Source organism: Pleurodeles waltl, chromosome 2_2, assembly GCF_031143425.1.
Source record: "Pleurodeles waltl isolate 20211129_DDA chromosome 2_2, aPleWal1.hap1.20221129, whole genome shotgun sequence".
NCBI classification, from domain to species: Eukaryota; Metazoa; Chordata; class Amphibia; order Caudata; family Salamandridae; genus Pleurodeles; species Pleurodeles waltl.
This window is the reverse complement of record NC_090439.1, coordinates 996745454-996760346: the sequence shown is the minus strand read 5'-3', so window position 1 is coordinate 996760346 and position 14893 is coordinate 996745454. Positions and strand designations below refer to the sequence as shown.

The 14893-nt window shown below is 41.9% G+C and overlaps 1 protein-coding gene across 2 annotated transcripts in view; it reads right to left on the bottom strand.

Moving 5' to 3' along the window:
- The window catches only part of NSMCE2 (NSE2 (MMS21) homolog, SMC5-SMC6 complex SUMO ligase), a 665833-nt gene that overhangs the window by 417945 nt on the left and 232995 nt on the right, over positions 1 to 14893 (bottom strand). For both annotated transcript variants that reach the window (XM_069220735.1, XM_069220737.1), the window contains one exon: positions 7704 to 7857. In XM_069220735.1, coding sequence (XP_069076836.1) covers positions 7704 to 7857 — 154 coding nt within the window. The remainder of the gene's footprint in view (positions 1 to 7703; positions 7858 to 14893) is intronic.

Here is a 14893-nt window from a genome sequence, read left to right as displayed (position 1 = left end):
CCAGATCAAACTCCATTTCATTTAAACTTGTGGAGCAATTGCTCAAAACCAATGGTAAAGCTTTAAAATATGCCCTAAGAAAGGGCATTACACCTTGGGATGAGCTATATTAGGCTTTTGCCTTAATTTGTTACTTTTTGTGGTGCTCCGTACTTCCCCACTGCCCAAAGCCTGTCCAGATTTTTCTGTTTTGCCCCTTCCCACACTTTATCGTTAGCCGTCCAGTTATTATGTCCGCTTACTCTCTTCTGGAGCCCCCTTCACTTCTTTTCCAAAAGCCTGGAAGGCAACCCCCTTAGCTGCAGTCTTACCGCACCCTCCACATCGTTTCCCACCTCCTTCGCAGCTTGTGCAACCCCCGAGTCCTCCACCTCCAGCAGATTCTGGGCAACAGGTCTGACTGCTGAACTGCTTGTGCAGGCTCTGCCTCCAATCCCCCGGAGGGAAAAGTGTGAGGCTGCCCTTCGGCTCTTTCAGAGCTTCAGGGCGGCGTGTAGGCAAAGCAAAGTCCCACCGAAACACTCGGACCCTCTCCAGAGACTCCCCACATTTTCCTTGATTGTAGCCAGCGCTCTACACATCGGAGCACTGGCCTCCCCCACCACGGGGAAGAGGAAACGAAAGAAGACAGTTGGACGCTCTAGCTGGGAGGAGCCCAAGTATGCTCTCTAGCGAGTGGCTGCCATGCAGCCTGCCATGTTCCCCCAAATGCATTTAAATTGAAATCCCTGAGAGGGGAAGACTTTTCATTTGAAATTAGATAGGATTTATCCACAACAACATTGAATAAGCAATGGGAGCAGGGGAAACGTCTAGAGGAGTTTATAAAAGAGCAAGGAGCAGTTGCCAGCTCAAATTTCCAGCATACCTTCGGGTAATGCACAACAACAGAATGCATACCATTAAAGATCCTACAGCAGCAGATGAATTGTTGGCAGCCATTAAGAAGGGGAACATTGCGGACTGAATGTTCATAAGTACGCAGACACTAGTAGGTTAACCAGCCATTGTCCAAAGGCGCGGTAAAAAAAAAAAGAAGGGGGGTTCCCCAGGAAGGAGGGAATCATGGTTGAACGCACGGTGAAGGGTAGTAGGAGGTCACAGGGTGGGGAGCATGAGGGGAAAAAGGAAAAAAAAAACTTGTACACCTCAGGGCATTATTTATTAGCTGGATAAGTTAGGAGGAGGTCAGGGAGTCGAAGCAAAGACAACAGCAGATCAATCCAGATTATGTCTTGATATATTAATGGCCTATGAACTAAAGGGAGCACTACTAGGGTCTTGCAGTACTTAAAGGATTCATCAGCTCATATAGTTATCTTGCAAGAGACGCATCTAACTAAGGAAGAAAGTATAACCCTGTTCAGATCACAGAAATGGATACATTGCCATGCGAGTTCAGAACATAACTTTAATACTAAAGGAGTTGCGATTCTTGTTAAACACTAGCCCAACGCAACCCTGTTGGATGTGATTTCCAATAGACTGGGTACATGGATTATAGCCAAATTACAAATTGGTGATAGGAAATTTACATTAGTGGGGTTTTATAGGCCTAACTGTGACGATATAGAACTACTCAGGCAGGTCTTTGCTCATCTATTAGAGTTCCCTGATCCGGTTATAATGGTTATACAGATCGATAGGCACCCCTAAATCTCAGCAATACGTTAAAGGGATGACGAATGAGTTTGGCCTGTGGAGGCAGAGAGTTGGGAGAAAACAGGGTTTTTCATTTTATAATAAAAGGTACGGCCATGCCTCACAGATTGACTACTTCTTAATAGATCAAGTAGTATGTGGTCTAGTGGATATATTAAGTATTCAGCAGCTCACCTATGAGACCATGCAGCCGTTATGCTGAATGTTGGTCTGCCCCAGGATGTTGGTGGGAGGAGGTGGACCTTTGACTGTGTGCTTTTGTTAGATGAGATGATTATAAGCCAACTTTGTAAAGAAACAGAGGACTTCTTTAAGATCAATGCCAGGTCTGCCCCTGCTCTTATAGTCTGGGACACTTTTGAAGCAGTAATCAGAGGGAAGATTGTGAGCCTCACCAGTCACAGGAATAAGCAATACAGGGATGAGCTAAATCATATAGAGCAGGAGATATCACTATGTAACAGCCTGCATATTAAGGGAGGGGATAAGCAAGCATTATATATTAGAATGTACCAGTTAAAGCAGCAGCTGGAGAATGTATTGCAAGTTAGGATTTCAGAAAAAATGGCAAGCAAGTAGACTCGCCCATTTCGAGTATGGGGAAGGTGCGGGGAAATTGTTAGCCTGGAAATCTAGGGGCGAATGAGTGTGAAATCATATTAAAGAGATCGAGGCTGATCAATCGGGGTTAGGCTGACCTTCTCAGTAGATATTGAGGCTACCTTTCAGAGCTTTTTCTCTTAGCTCTATACAGGAGGAGACTGAGATGGGCGAGGAGGCGATTGAGGAATGGCTGAGGGATGATCCCCTGCCTTGCCTGGGACAGGAGAAGTGGACTGTCCTGAATGAATCTATCACTCAGGCAGAGTTAAGAGCGGCGTTAAAGGAGAGCAAGGAGGGGAAGGCAGCCGGGCAAGATGGTATCCCTGCTGACTTGTATAAAGTTTAGGGGAATCTATTGTTCCAGCCATGTCACAACTTTTTTCAGACATTTTTGATGATGGCATGCCATTACCGGCTTCGTGGAGTGAATCAAAAGTTTTTGCTACAATACGACAAGGAGATATGAAATTAGATACTTTATAAAGTGCAAGACAAAATATATGGTTGTACATGTAATAAAATCTACGTTGGAAGTACCATAAGATCTTTAAAGTCCCAGATACAGGAGCATGTCAGTGCTATAAGGAATAAAGATATTAAATATCCCCTAACTCCCCATAAGGTGGAACATCATTCTGGTGACAGTCGTATTTGGTTTCATGGTGTTGACTATGTACCGCCTGACCAGAGGGGAGGAAGTAGAGCATTAACTTTATGTCGTAAAGAGGCTGCATGGATATGTTGTCTACATTCTGTAGAAATGGGTCTCAATACAGATAATGAGTTTCATTATTTTTTATATATCTGCACAATGTTTGTGTACATTGGGTATTATATTATTTCATTCAATATTTGATTGTTGGTTTTGAGGGAATTGATTTGCCACCCACGATATAAAAAAAACTGGGGGTAGTGAGGAGAGGTTATCTTTGGAAAAACCTCATGTCCGTAATGAAATAGGACATTAGTGATATATGACCTGCTTTGAAAGGGTTGACAGGAGTATGGCTAAATTCTGAGAATGGTGCCTCTCGGTATATGTGACTGTTTGATTCAAATTGACTGTCCGGATATCGTTGTCAATTTTTTTTTTTTAATGTGAGTAAATACATAGTAGGTTTTAGAGAAGCCCTGCATTTTTAATTAAAGTGAGGGATATTTGTGAAAAATGATTCGCTTTACGATGGCCGCCATGACGATGCGACTCCCTGCCTCGAATGGATTGTCTTGATATATAAGAGGAGGATTTTGATGTGAGTAAATATATAGTAGGTTCTAGAAAAGACTTGTATTCTTAATTAAATTAAGTAATATTTGTGAGAAATGATTTCCTCCATGGTTGGCTGCCATTATTATGAGAGGACTTGCGGAACTGCGCTTTTATATATGGGTTTTGTGAAAATTGGTCTGATGCCTGTGATGAAAAATTATGGTTGATGGAGAGATGTTGATTTTAGAAGAATTTCATGTTCTTTACTGAATAGAAAGACATTGGTGATAAATGACATATTCCAAGATGGTCGCCATGATTATGGCGAAATTCGGAGAACGATGTTCCACACGTGATCGTTTGTTTTGGATGGGGCGTTTCGATATCTATGATGAGTATCTGTGGGCAATGGAGAGGCAAACTATTTAAAGCCGTTTTTTTCTGCATGGTTTGGTTTGTTACACACCCTGCATACCGATACTGAAGGATTTTTAATCCCCCGGTTCATGGAAGATCAGAAAGTATCGTAAATCTTATACACGAGAGAGGCACATTTATGATCTGTCTTACTGAGACTTGATTTAAAAGCATTCTGGCGTTGTATATTAATAGACAATTGTTGCATCTGTATGAGAACTTGTTGTTTAAATAACAGCGGGTGTATTTTAAGTCAAAAATGATGTTGGCGAATCATGGAAGTATTTGGGGTGGGGAATTGATAAGGAAGAGACCAAATATTGAGCTTATTGGTTGTAATAGGTAGAGAGCATTGGAAAAGAAGAGAGTAAAATTAATGATAATTTATGTTCTCTTTTCTTTTTCTATTTATCAATAATGATGTTATTGGATTGATAAATAAAATTGACAACAGGTGATAATTGGGAGTGAGAATCTTATTTTAAATAGGTGATGCAGTGTTTTTTTCCTATATTAGATACTTATTTGGATGTATTGAAGGCCATATGGAAAATAGGACAAAATTACTAGGTATGTGTAAGGTGGTGAGTTAAAGCAATTAATTATGAGTTAGCATTTATATATAGGTGTTGGTATTCATAAGGTCATGTGTTTATAATTTTTTTGTAACTGATTATAATTAATGTGGATATTTGTGGGTGTCCTTTTGCACTAGCTTTGGGTAGTAACAAAAATATTTTTAAAAATAGGGGGTTGTTTTTAAATATATTTTATATATATTTTTATATATACATATCTGTTTCTATGTGTTTTTTGTCTATATATGTATAATTGTTTATATATGTAATAATTGTGGGTATTGTTGTAATTGTGTTTCTTTATATGTTTTTTCATATGTCTTTATATATGTATATTAATAGTAGCTTTTTATAAAAATTGAAGTATTCCCTGGTCAGTTCCTTTCCCTTTGGAATAGGGTATTGAGCTATATATTTATTTATAATGTTGTTGTGGTTTATTTTCTTTTTTTCTTTGTGAAGTTATGTTTGTGGATGTAAAGAATTGTTATGTGTTTATTGCATGCGTGTCATATTTGTTGTATTCCAGCCCTGAAGAAGTCCTATGTTAAAGGACGAAACGTGTTAACTGTTGCTGTTATGGATACATTTTTTTTTTTTAAGAAAAAAGAATAAAGAGAAGATTTTAATAATATTACATCAAGGAATTGGACATTGAAATATTGCTGACTGTGGTGCACTACCAGTGTTCTAAATTGAGATACTTGCATAAATTAACGTTCAATATGATAGAAGCCATTGATCTGGCTACAATGTTTCATGAACCCCTAGCTTGCGCTTGATGCCATGAAGGCTTTTAATAGGGTTATCTGTAACTACCTGAATACGATCCTTAAGAGTTATATGCTGGGTGTAAAATTCTGCCAGGCCATCTGTTCTATATATCGTTCCCCTTCAGCAAAGATACGGAAAGTTAAATGGAGCCCTTGAGATTACTAGAGGCACAAGGCAGGGCTGTCCTCTCTCCCCTCTGTTATTTGATTTGTATATGGAGCCCTTCGCTGAAAAGATCAGAAAAGGATCAACAATCTCTCCCTATTGTTGTAAAGGGTGAGAAAAAAAAGTTGCTTTATATGCTGATGATTTCGTGGTGTACACGTCAGATTCATCTACCATCTTCCCTACTCTATTGAGTATTGCGGAGGGTTTTGGGAAGGTTTCGGGTTACCATATCAATTCTGGGAAAACTGAGATAATGGCATGGAATCAGAACGGTGATCAGAGGCAGATAAGGAAGTCAATGAGGAATTCAGGTACAACGATTGTGAAAAACTCCGAACAAATAACTACGATCAACCTAAAAAACTCACTGGTAGAGTGTGGTAGGCTAATGCGAGGTTGACTGCATCTTCCCCTCACAATTATTGGCAGAGTCAATCTGGTTAAGATGATAATCTTACCCAAACTGAATTTTATATCTAATTATATCCCTTTACAAATGGACAAACAATTACTGGACAATTTTCAACAAAATATAAATTCTTTCATTTGGGCTCAGAAGGGCCCAAGGATCACATGGAAGAAGCTGCGCAGAAGGAGGGAAAAGGGGGGTCTCTCCCTCCCTGACTTGCAATATTATGCTTGGGCATTTCATCTTAAGAATACTAGGATGCTATTCTCCTCTCCGGATGAGTCTGCTATCGGAGTTATGTTTAAAGCCATGCTAGGTACAGTGAAAGGCGCATCAAGGCATTTTTGTATAAATTCGGTAACCCCAAATTCTTTAAAAGAGTGAAACTTAAACTATTACATGATGTGGTCAAAGCCTGGTATAAGGTGCGGCAAGCAGCAAAAATGGAGTATTATAGTCAATGAGCCCTGGTCTGTGACTCCCCAGGAACACCGGAATGTTTGGGCGATGTACTGGCGTTGCCTCTAAGAAGGGTGGGGATTGAATACTGGGGAGACTTGGTCAGACAAGGCTTCTTACTGTCCTGGGATGAGCTAACAGTAATGACCGGGGGAAACCTTTCTAGGTTGAAATATATCCAGTTGAGTAGTTGGTTACAAAAGGTGTGGCAGTATTATGTTGGGTCAAGGGAATTTTCTGGAGGACAAGCTAATTAGAGATATGGCATATGCTAACAAGATCTCCAGCTGGTATTGGGTAATCTCAGAGACTCTTGACAATGACTTTAAGCTACCTGGAGAACTTTGGGAATGAGATATGTCGTTGACGGTGGAAGAATTACAAGACAGATGGCAATCATCCATGCATATGTTATTCAGTACAGTAAGGCCTGTAACGCTGAGGAGGAACCATCTCTTTACATTGCATACAGCCTACTACTCTCCCTATAAACTCTCAAAGATGAGGATGGAGTGTATGGTGAGCTGTCCAAAATGTGGATTGCTGAGTGCATCTGATGTTCATGGACTGCTCAGCTCTCTTCCGCTTCTGGGAAGAAGTCTATAAAACAATTTCAAGTATACTAAAACAAGACGTCTCGGCGACCCTCCCTTTAATAATCTTTGTTTTACCAGAAGATGGGGAACTAAAGAGTACGATGGTGAAGAAGGTATTGTTTTATGCAATATTGCTGGTCAGGCGTGAAATCTGTCGCCATTAGGTTTCTGTAGCCCCCACCCTCACATAAAGAATGGCTAAGTGAGCTCTTTTGGGTAGCAAAATTAGACATGTTAGCGGGCACTTCAAGAGAAAAGAAGGGAAAAACATGGTCTTTGCTATTGGACTGGAGGGGACTTTAAGGGTAAACTGTGAACTGTGAACTGTGTTGGACTGCTGGGGTCATTGTCATGTCCTATGATTATTCATCACTTTACTCTACTCTCCCCCACTGGAGGCAGGTTTCATCTCCAGGGTACTAGTGAGAGAGATTCTGGCGCCCTGGCATCAGCCACCTCCACATAAGTGATGGTGCATCAGAATATACTATGGAGTGGGCTTAGAATCTGAGGTGTATGAGGAAAAAAAGAGAAAAGAAATAAATTAAAAAAATACTGGTATTAAATAGATGCAGGATGAAACTTCGACAGAAGAGCAGTAGCATGCAATCATTGCCAAGATTTAATTACTCATCAAAAGTCCATTCAAGGTGCAAACAACAGCAGTTACAAGTAAGCAATGTCAACACTTAATTTCACATCGAAGATCCATCTGAAACACCATTACTCAATTGCAAACATATAAGAAGTATAGGTTACTAAATAAAAACATAATTATACTAACCAAGATAATGCAATATCCAAGAATATTAAATAGTTAGACTTACGCTGTTTCCCTGTTTCTCTGAGCTGCTCCTTGAACTGTTTAAACCTAACATTTCTTTGCAGATCCAGGTCAGTATTTCTGCTCTGCAGCTCAGCAAATCTATCTTTCACCAGTGCTTTTAAATCCGGAATCTTTTCTAGTTGCTCTCGTCTGACCTGTAATAATTCATAAATTATGTTCCTGTTTACATATAAGATTTTCTTTATTTTTTTCTCTGTATAGCATGAACAAACGTGTAACAAATAACATTGTTGCTGATCAGATAACCATTGCAAAATGTAGGTGTAAATCAATTGAGGATGCCTCCAGTCCCATAATCCAGGCATGTTTTTTTTCCAGTTATGCCAAAACTCATACATAGGATACAGTATCAGGAATGAAGAACCACATTGACATAGAAGCAGCTAAATATTTAAATAACATGGAACATACAGACACATCCAAGTGTTTCAGTTATATACCATAATATGTATTCCAATGGTCCCTTATATTAAAATATTTATTAGGACGCCACACATGCCATAATGGGCCTATTCTGCACACATCGAACAATCAATGTATTAAAACTGTTTTCTATTCTATTTGCCAAACTCTGTCCACATTCTCTGGGGCAGGGAGAGAGTCTAACATGTAAAACTACAATTGCAAGAAAGGAGGTAGAGACTGGATTAGAGAAGGAGTATCTCATCAACCAATGAAATGAGTCCTTTCTCCCTGTTCCACAACCCTAAGTTATATGTACATTTAAATCATTACTCAACCTTCACAACTTCCCTGGAATATGAATTGTAGTTCCATGCCAGATATGCGTATGTATTTCAAATAAGTCTTGGATTGATTAGAGGGACTGAATTCTCGGTCACTGCTAACATGAAATTGAGAAGCAGTTGTGCTGAACATGCAAGTGCTCTGAGTTACACTTGCATTTTAAAGTTATTATGAGCAAGTTGCAAACAATTCTGAAGACAGGAGAGATAAGACAAGATGATCCACATCAAAAAGCACAGCTACCTTCAGTGTGGGGAGTCATCAATAAAAATTCAGAGAACCCGTTCAATCGAGATACTTCAGCCTAGTCAGTCGTCGAAAAAAGATATTAGGTTTTTCCATCTCCTGCAGGTGGGAACCGCAAAAATGGCTGATGGACGGAATGCTGCACAAATCAAACATTCATCCCCAGTCACAGATCTGGGTTAAATCAATTGTTTTTTTGCTCACCATGCCAATCAGGTTTGGACCCAGCAATATAAAAATCAGTCTTGACCCTGCTCCGCAGGGGAACAGTCCAGCCCAAACTGCCAGGCCAGGTCCTCACCAGACCAGAAACAAGCACACTGGTTCTGGTTTTGGGGTGTCACCCCTCATCAGTCAGGCTAACTTGAATCCAGCGCCATAGCAAGCATGGGACCCAAGCCTGGGCATACCCTTTCCACTTAGGGTGACAAATGTAAAAAGAACAGATGATGGACATGATCCAAGAGGTTGCTAGAGTGCTTAACACATAATTTATGGATGTGGTAAAATGGTTTTAGGTAAGGACAAAGAATCTGTATATGACATTTGATCAAGCAAAGATGGAAGAAAATTTAGGACGAAAGCTAATTACATATATAGTTTGTAATTATAGAGGTCTCTGCATCTAGATATTCCACCTGTTTCTATGGAACTGAGATTGGGGTGTGTACTGGGAGGCATGTGCATTTTCAGGTAGTTTTTAAAGATATGTGGAAGACAGGTCATATGTTGTGTTGGTTTCTATTCCTGGCTAAAGAAGGCTTGATTTGCTTGTTCCATTTCATGTCTGATGAATGATGGAGAGAACAGCGTCATGGTATTGAAATAAACCAGTAGTTCAGTGAAGGTCCGTTGCTGCCAAGCCCTGGAACGACCCTCCCCTTCACCTCTAAATCTCTCCCTCCCTCCCGGAATTCAGAAAGGGACTCAAGATCTGGCTCTTCCTGATACTGCCCTCAGCAGTTAGATCCTATCGCCTGGATACCCTTGCGGGTGATTAGCAGTGCTCCACAAATAGTGATTGATTGACTGATTGCCTGGAGAGTGCTGTTACAGGGCAGTGTGCTTATAAGGAAGTGTTAGAGACATGAATGTTGCTATGCAAGTATTCAAAGGATAAAGCTTTGTTTTCTTTGAATAACGGGAACTGACCCTCTAAGTCTATATTCTCTATTTTTCCATAATACTCTGTATCCTTGCCCAGGATCGTGTTCAGGAGGGTGCATGCAGTGCCCCGCAGTGACATCTTCAGTATGAAGATATCATCAAGGTTGTGGTCATTATTCATCTTCGCAAATGGATGGTGCATTTGATATGGCAGTTTAGTAAAATCAGGTAAACTGAAATTGTATATATCTGGCTGTATATTATCAATATTCAAACATCATTCAAACTATATATTTAAGGTTATCTGTTACTGAGGTTTTCACGAACAGAAAAAAAGAACACCAAGAACAGATTATATGTCAGGACACAAACTATCCCCATTGAGACCCCCCTCCCAAAATCACCCCAATTCCCTCCCCCTCTCGATCCAGTAATCAAGGTAAGGATCACGCTGCTCGTGATGGCCGTTTCCCATACCTTCTGCATAAGGGTAAATCTGTAGGTTCTTTTGTGATAATGTGGCCTAAGAGTTGCCAGTCTTCGTCAAGTGTAGCACTCTTAGGTATCTTAGACAAGCAAGTTCTCTATATTGCCATGACAGAATGATGACACATGGGCCCCAAGTCTTTCCAAATTATGGTTCCCATCTCTCCAGAGAGGACATACCTTTCACCATTCCTACTAGAACCCAGAGTCTTTGCAGCCAGTCTCCATGTTCAGGTGGGTGCACTGTGCTCCACTGGGCAGGTATTGCCTGTCTGGCAGCACACAGTGCCATTGTAATGGTTTTGGCACGGTCTTATCTAAGGTGGAATGTCTGCGGATTAGGGAAGCTCAGACGAGTGTAGTTGGGGAATCGAGGAATGTCTGAGTTGTCCATTTTGTATATATTATCCAGCACCTCTCGCCAGTTTCTGTGAAGTTTCGGACAGTCGCACAGAAGATGGGTCAAGGTGCCCAATCCCACACAAGCCCTCCAGCAGGCAGCTAACCTAGCGGGCAGAATTTAGGGATACGGTCAGGAACGTAGCACCAGTAGCGCGTCACTTTAATCATTGCTTCTTTTCTGATGCTACAAGAATGCGAGATTCGTGCTCTGGCACAGATCTTTTGCCATTCCTTAATCATGGACAGAGGACAGCCACGTTCTATCTCCTATCTCTTCTGAGCGGTCGAGATAGTGAGCTCTGTGTGGTTCTGCAATAATTTGTAAATGCCAGACAGTATATGTTTGGCATTATGGTTTGTGATGAGCCATTTCTTGAAGGGAGTTAAGGGGCAGCTACTGGCTAGTTTTATCACCGGTTGAGTAACCCAATGTGGGTTTTGATTATAAAGTAATTGTTTTCCTTCAGGGATCTCAAAGTCTTGTTTTAATTGCTCCAAGGGAGTTATGATGGCTAGGGATTAGAAGTTTCCTATACTTAGCTGTTTGCCAGGTTATATAGGCTGAACCCATTGATGCAGGGTAAAGTTTGGGTTGCTTATTATCGGGGTCAGCAGGGATAGAATCCACATCTGTCCTCTTGGTGTCGCTAGCTTGTACCACACTTTCATTGTCACACTTTTAAGACAAGGGATTAGTATACATCCCCCGGTCTGTGGCGCTTGGGTAGCCAGGGAATTTTCCAAATAGTAAATTAAGTAGGGGTTACCCATTCCTCCCCCCCTGTATCGCCTGGTATGACCTATGCTTGGAAATGTTGGGTTTCATGCCCTACCAAATAAACTGAGTTGCAGCACTTTGTCCAGTGTTCCTGGTGGTAGGGTCGAGGGAACCATTTCCTTTAGGTAGAGGATCTTGGGAAGCAGTGTCATCTTAATAGCTTCTATGTGGCTCAGCCACGACAGACCGCCCACCTGCTAGCTTTGCATTATGTGCGGTATTGAGTAGTTCAGTGTAATTTGGCAAGGTAGTCTTGTCTGTGGAGGAGCAGATTTTTATGCTTAAACAGTGTATATGCTGTTGCGATCACAGAAATGGGTAGGACCATTCAAGCTCATCTTTAAGACACTGGGAGCACTGATACACAGAATTTGTGAATTCAGTGCCTTCTTTTCAAAGTCAGAAACTCAGCTGAACCAATCTAGTACTTCCAGGAGAGTTAGGATTGAGATGTTAGGGTCGAACAGCATCACAAGCACGTCATCGACATATAGGGCCAATTTGTGTTGATGCCCTCCAAACATCATGCCTTGGATACAGAGAATCTGCCTTATTCTCTCTGCCAGCGGTTCCATATAAAGAGAAAACACAAGCGGCGACAGGGGACATCCCTGTCTCGTTCCCCTAGTCACTGGGACAACGTGTGAGAGGTGCCCGTTTGCGACGGGTGAAGCATAGCTGCTAAGTATCCAGGTCCTCAGTCGGGGATCCCATACCTTCTCTCGTCAGGACGGCCAACAAAAATGGCCAGTGGACCCAATCAAAAGGTTTCTCGGCGTTTATGGAGAGCAGGAATTCTGGGTCCTTTGTGTGTTTACTTTATCTATGAATATGCAGAATGTGTTTTGTATTATCACCGCATCACTTCTCCGGAATAAAGTCTGTCTGGTCAGGGTCTTCAAGTCCTTGTATATGGGTGCCAAGACGCCAGTAAAGAATTCCCATAAATACCTTTGCATCCACATTTAAGAGTGATATGGGGTAGTATGACGTGCATTGTGTAGGGTGTTACCCTGGCTTAAGAACAATCCTTATAACTGCTTATCTCATGGAGAGCGTGAGTGTTTGCTTTGACAGTGCAGAGAGATTAGATGAAAGCTGGCTAGTTATGGCTTAGCAAGTGGTAGAGATCTGCTGCATATATTCTTGGCCATCTTTCACTGGCTAATGACCTGGAGCAGGTTTAGGTCAGTCTGAAGGGTGATATGTTTGGAATGAGTTTCAAACTAAAGTGTTTAGAATTTGTTGTTTCATAGTTGGAGCTGTGCACTTGGTGAGGTAGTAGAGTTTGTTATTTTGAAAGCTGTTAGTTAGGTGTTGAGAATCTTATTGCAGAGTGAGTCTTTGAATGTTGTGAAAACTGTGAATATGTGTGGATTGATAGCAGAGGACTCCACCACTATTAAATGTATGGACATGGGGTTCACATGGTTTATCAGGATAATAAGAGATTGAGTATATGGTCATGACATCTTTAGTCATAATAAAGATATTAACATGCTGGTCCTTCGAGTAGCTATGTCTTTGGTTGAAAGAAAAAAAAGAAAAAAAACAAGTCTGGTTTTATACCTCTGTTTACTTTGCTAACATACTTGTCTGCAAGCAAGGTTTTCAGGTTAGCTACCGAAAGTAAGTAACTTGCTTATCTGGTAGAGACTTCTAGCCACACGATTCCTTACATTAGAAGGATACACAAGCAACACCTCACCAGAGGTGGGGCAGCAACACCGATTTATACTACAAAATCCTACAGACCAAACAGGCAAAGTGCTTCTCTCGTCAGAATTAACTTACATGCAGTAGTTCTTTGTAAACATGTGCATGGAAACCCACATTTCTTCCTGAAAGATATTCGCGACAGGTACGCCACAAGCTAACGCAGTGGTTGCAGCCTATAATAGACCACAGAGGCATGGCCGCACTCATGCTCCATGATCTCTCCGCTGCATTTGACATTGTCTCCCACTCTACCCTCTGCAACAGACTACATGACGCCGGCATCTGGGATAAAGCACTGCACTGGATCAGGTTCCTCCTCACTGGAAGAACACAGTGTGTCAGATTACTGCATTTCACATAAGAACCCAAAGACACATGCTGCGGAGCGCCCCAAAGATCATCACTCAGTCCAATGCTTTTCAACATCTACATGGCCCGCTAGCCAAGACTGTCAAACAACACGAGCTAAACATAGTCTCCTAGGTCGACTATACCCAACTGATCCTCTACCTGTCCGATGACTCTGCAAAGACCAAGAGAAATTTCCACAATGGGATGAGAGCAGTCGCTGCCTGGATGGTGGCCAGTTGTCTCAAACTCAACTCGAACAAGACAGAGATCCTCGTAATCGGCTCCACCCCTTCTGTCTGGAATGACTCTTGGTGGCCCACCGCACTGGGAAATGCCCCTGCTCGCACGGAATCTGGGCATCATGCTGGACTCCTCTCTATTCAGGACCCGCCAAGTCAACGCCATCTCATCGTCATGCTTCCACACCCTCCGACTCCTGCAAAAGGTTTTCCAGTGGATCCCCTCAGACAAGAGGAAGACAGTCACCTATACATTTGTCACTAGCAAACTGGACTATGGCAACACCAAGAAACTACAATTAAGACTACAAAAGAATCCAGGATGCAGCAGCCACTCATCCTAAACATCCACCTACACAGCTGCACTGCCTACTACTTCAAAAACCTACACTGGCTCCCAGTCAACAAGCGCATCACATTCAAACTTGGAACACGCTACCTCTCAAACTCAGACAGAGCACATCGTTGAAGCAGTTCAGGAAGGACCTCAAGACCTGGCTCTTCAACTGAGTAGCACCCCCACAAACAGCGCCTTGAGAACCTATGGGTGATTGGCCGTGCTATAAAAATCACTGAGTGCTTGATTGAAGCCTTGGCTTGGGAGGCGTGAGCATGCAAACCTTCAGGAAATTGCTTTTTGGCCAGTGCGTAGCAGATTTTGATGCTGAGCACTATCCATTGTGAGATGGTCTCTTTCTGTGCTGACTTTCCTTATTTTGTCTCAGATGTACCTCACAAAGAGTTGATCATCCACCTGGAACTCTTTTGAGAGGTCAAGGGAGAAACGACAACGCTCTTTCTGGGCTTAGCAAATGAAGTCTCTCCTCATCTTTAGAGGGATGAGGTGGAGAGTAAAAGGCAGGCAGGGTGATGGACTGACCTACATGAACGTGAGTTACTGCCTTCAGTAGGAAAGAAGCTCTAGTCCGAAGATGGTAAAGTACGGTGGATGAGATGACAGAGCCTGTAGCTCACTCACCCTCCGGGCAGATGTTATCACCATTAGGAAGGACGTTTTGATGGTAAGGAGCATATAGGGCCAGTTGTGTAATGGCTCAAAAAGCGCACACATTAGCAATGTGGGGATTAAATTAA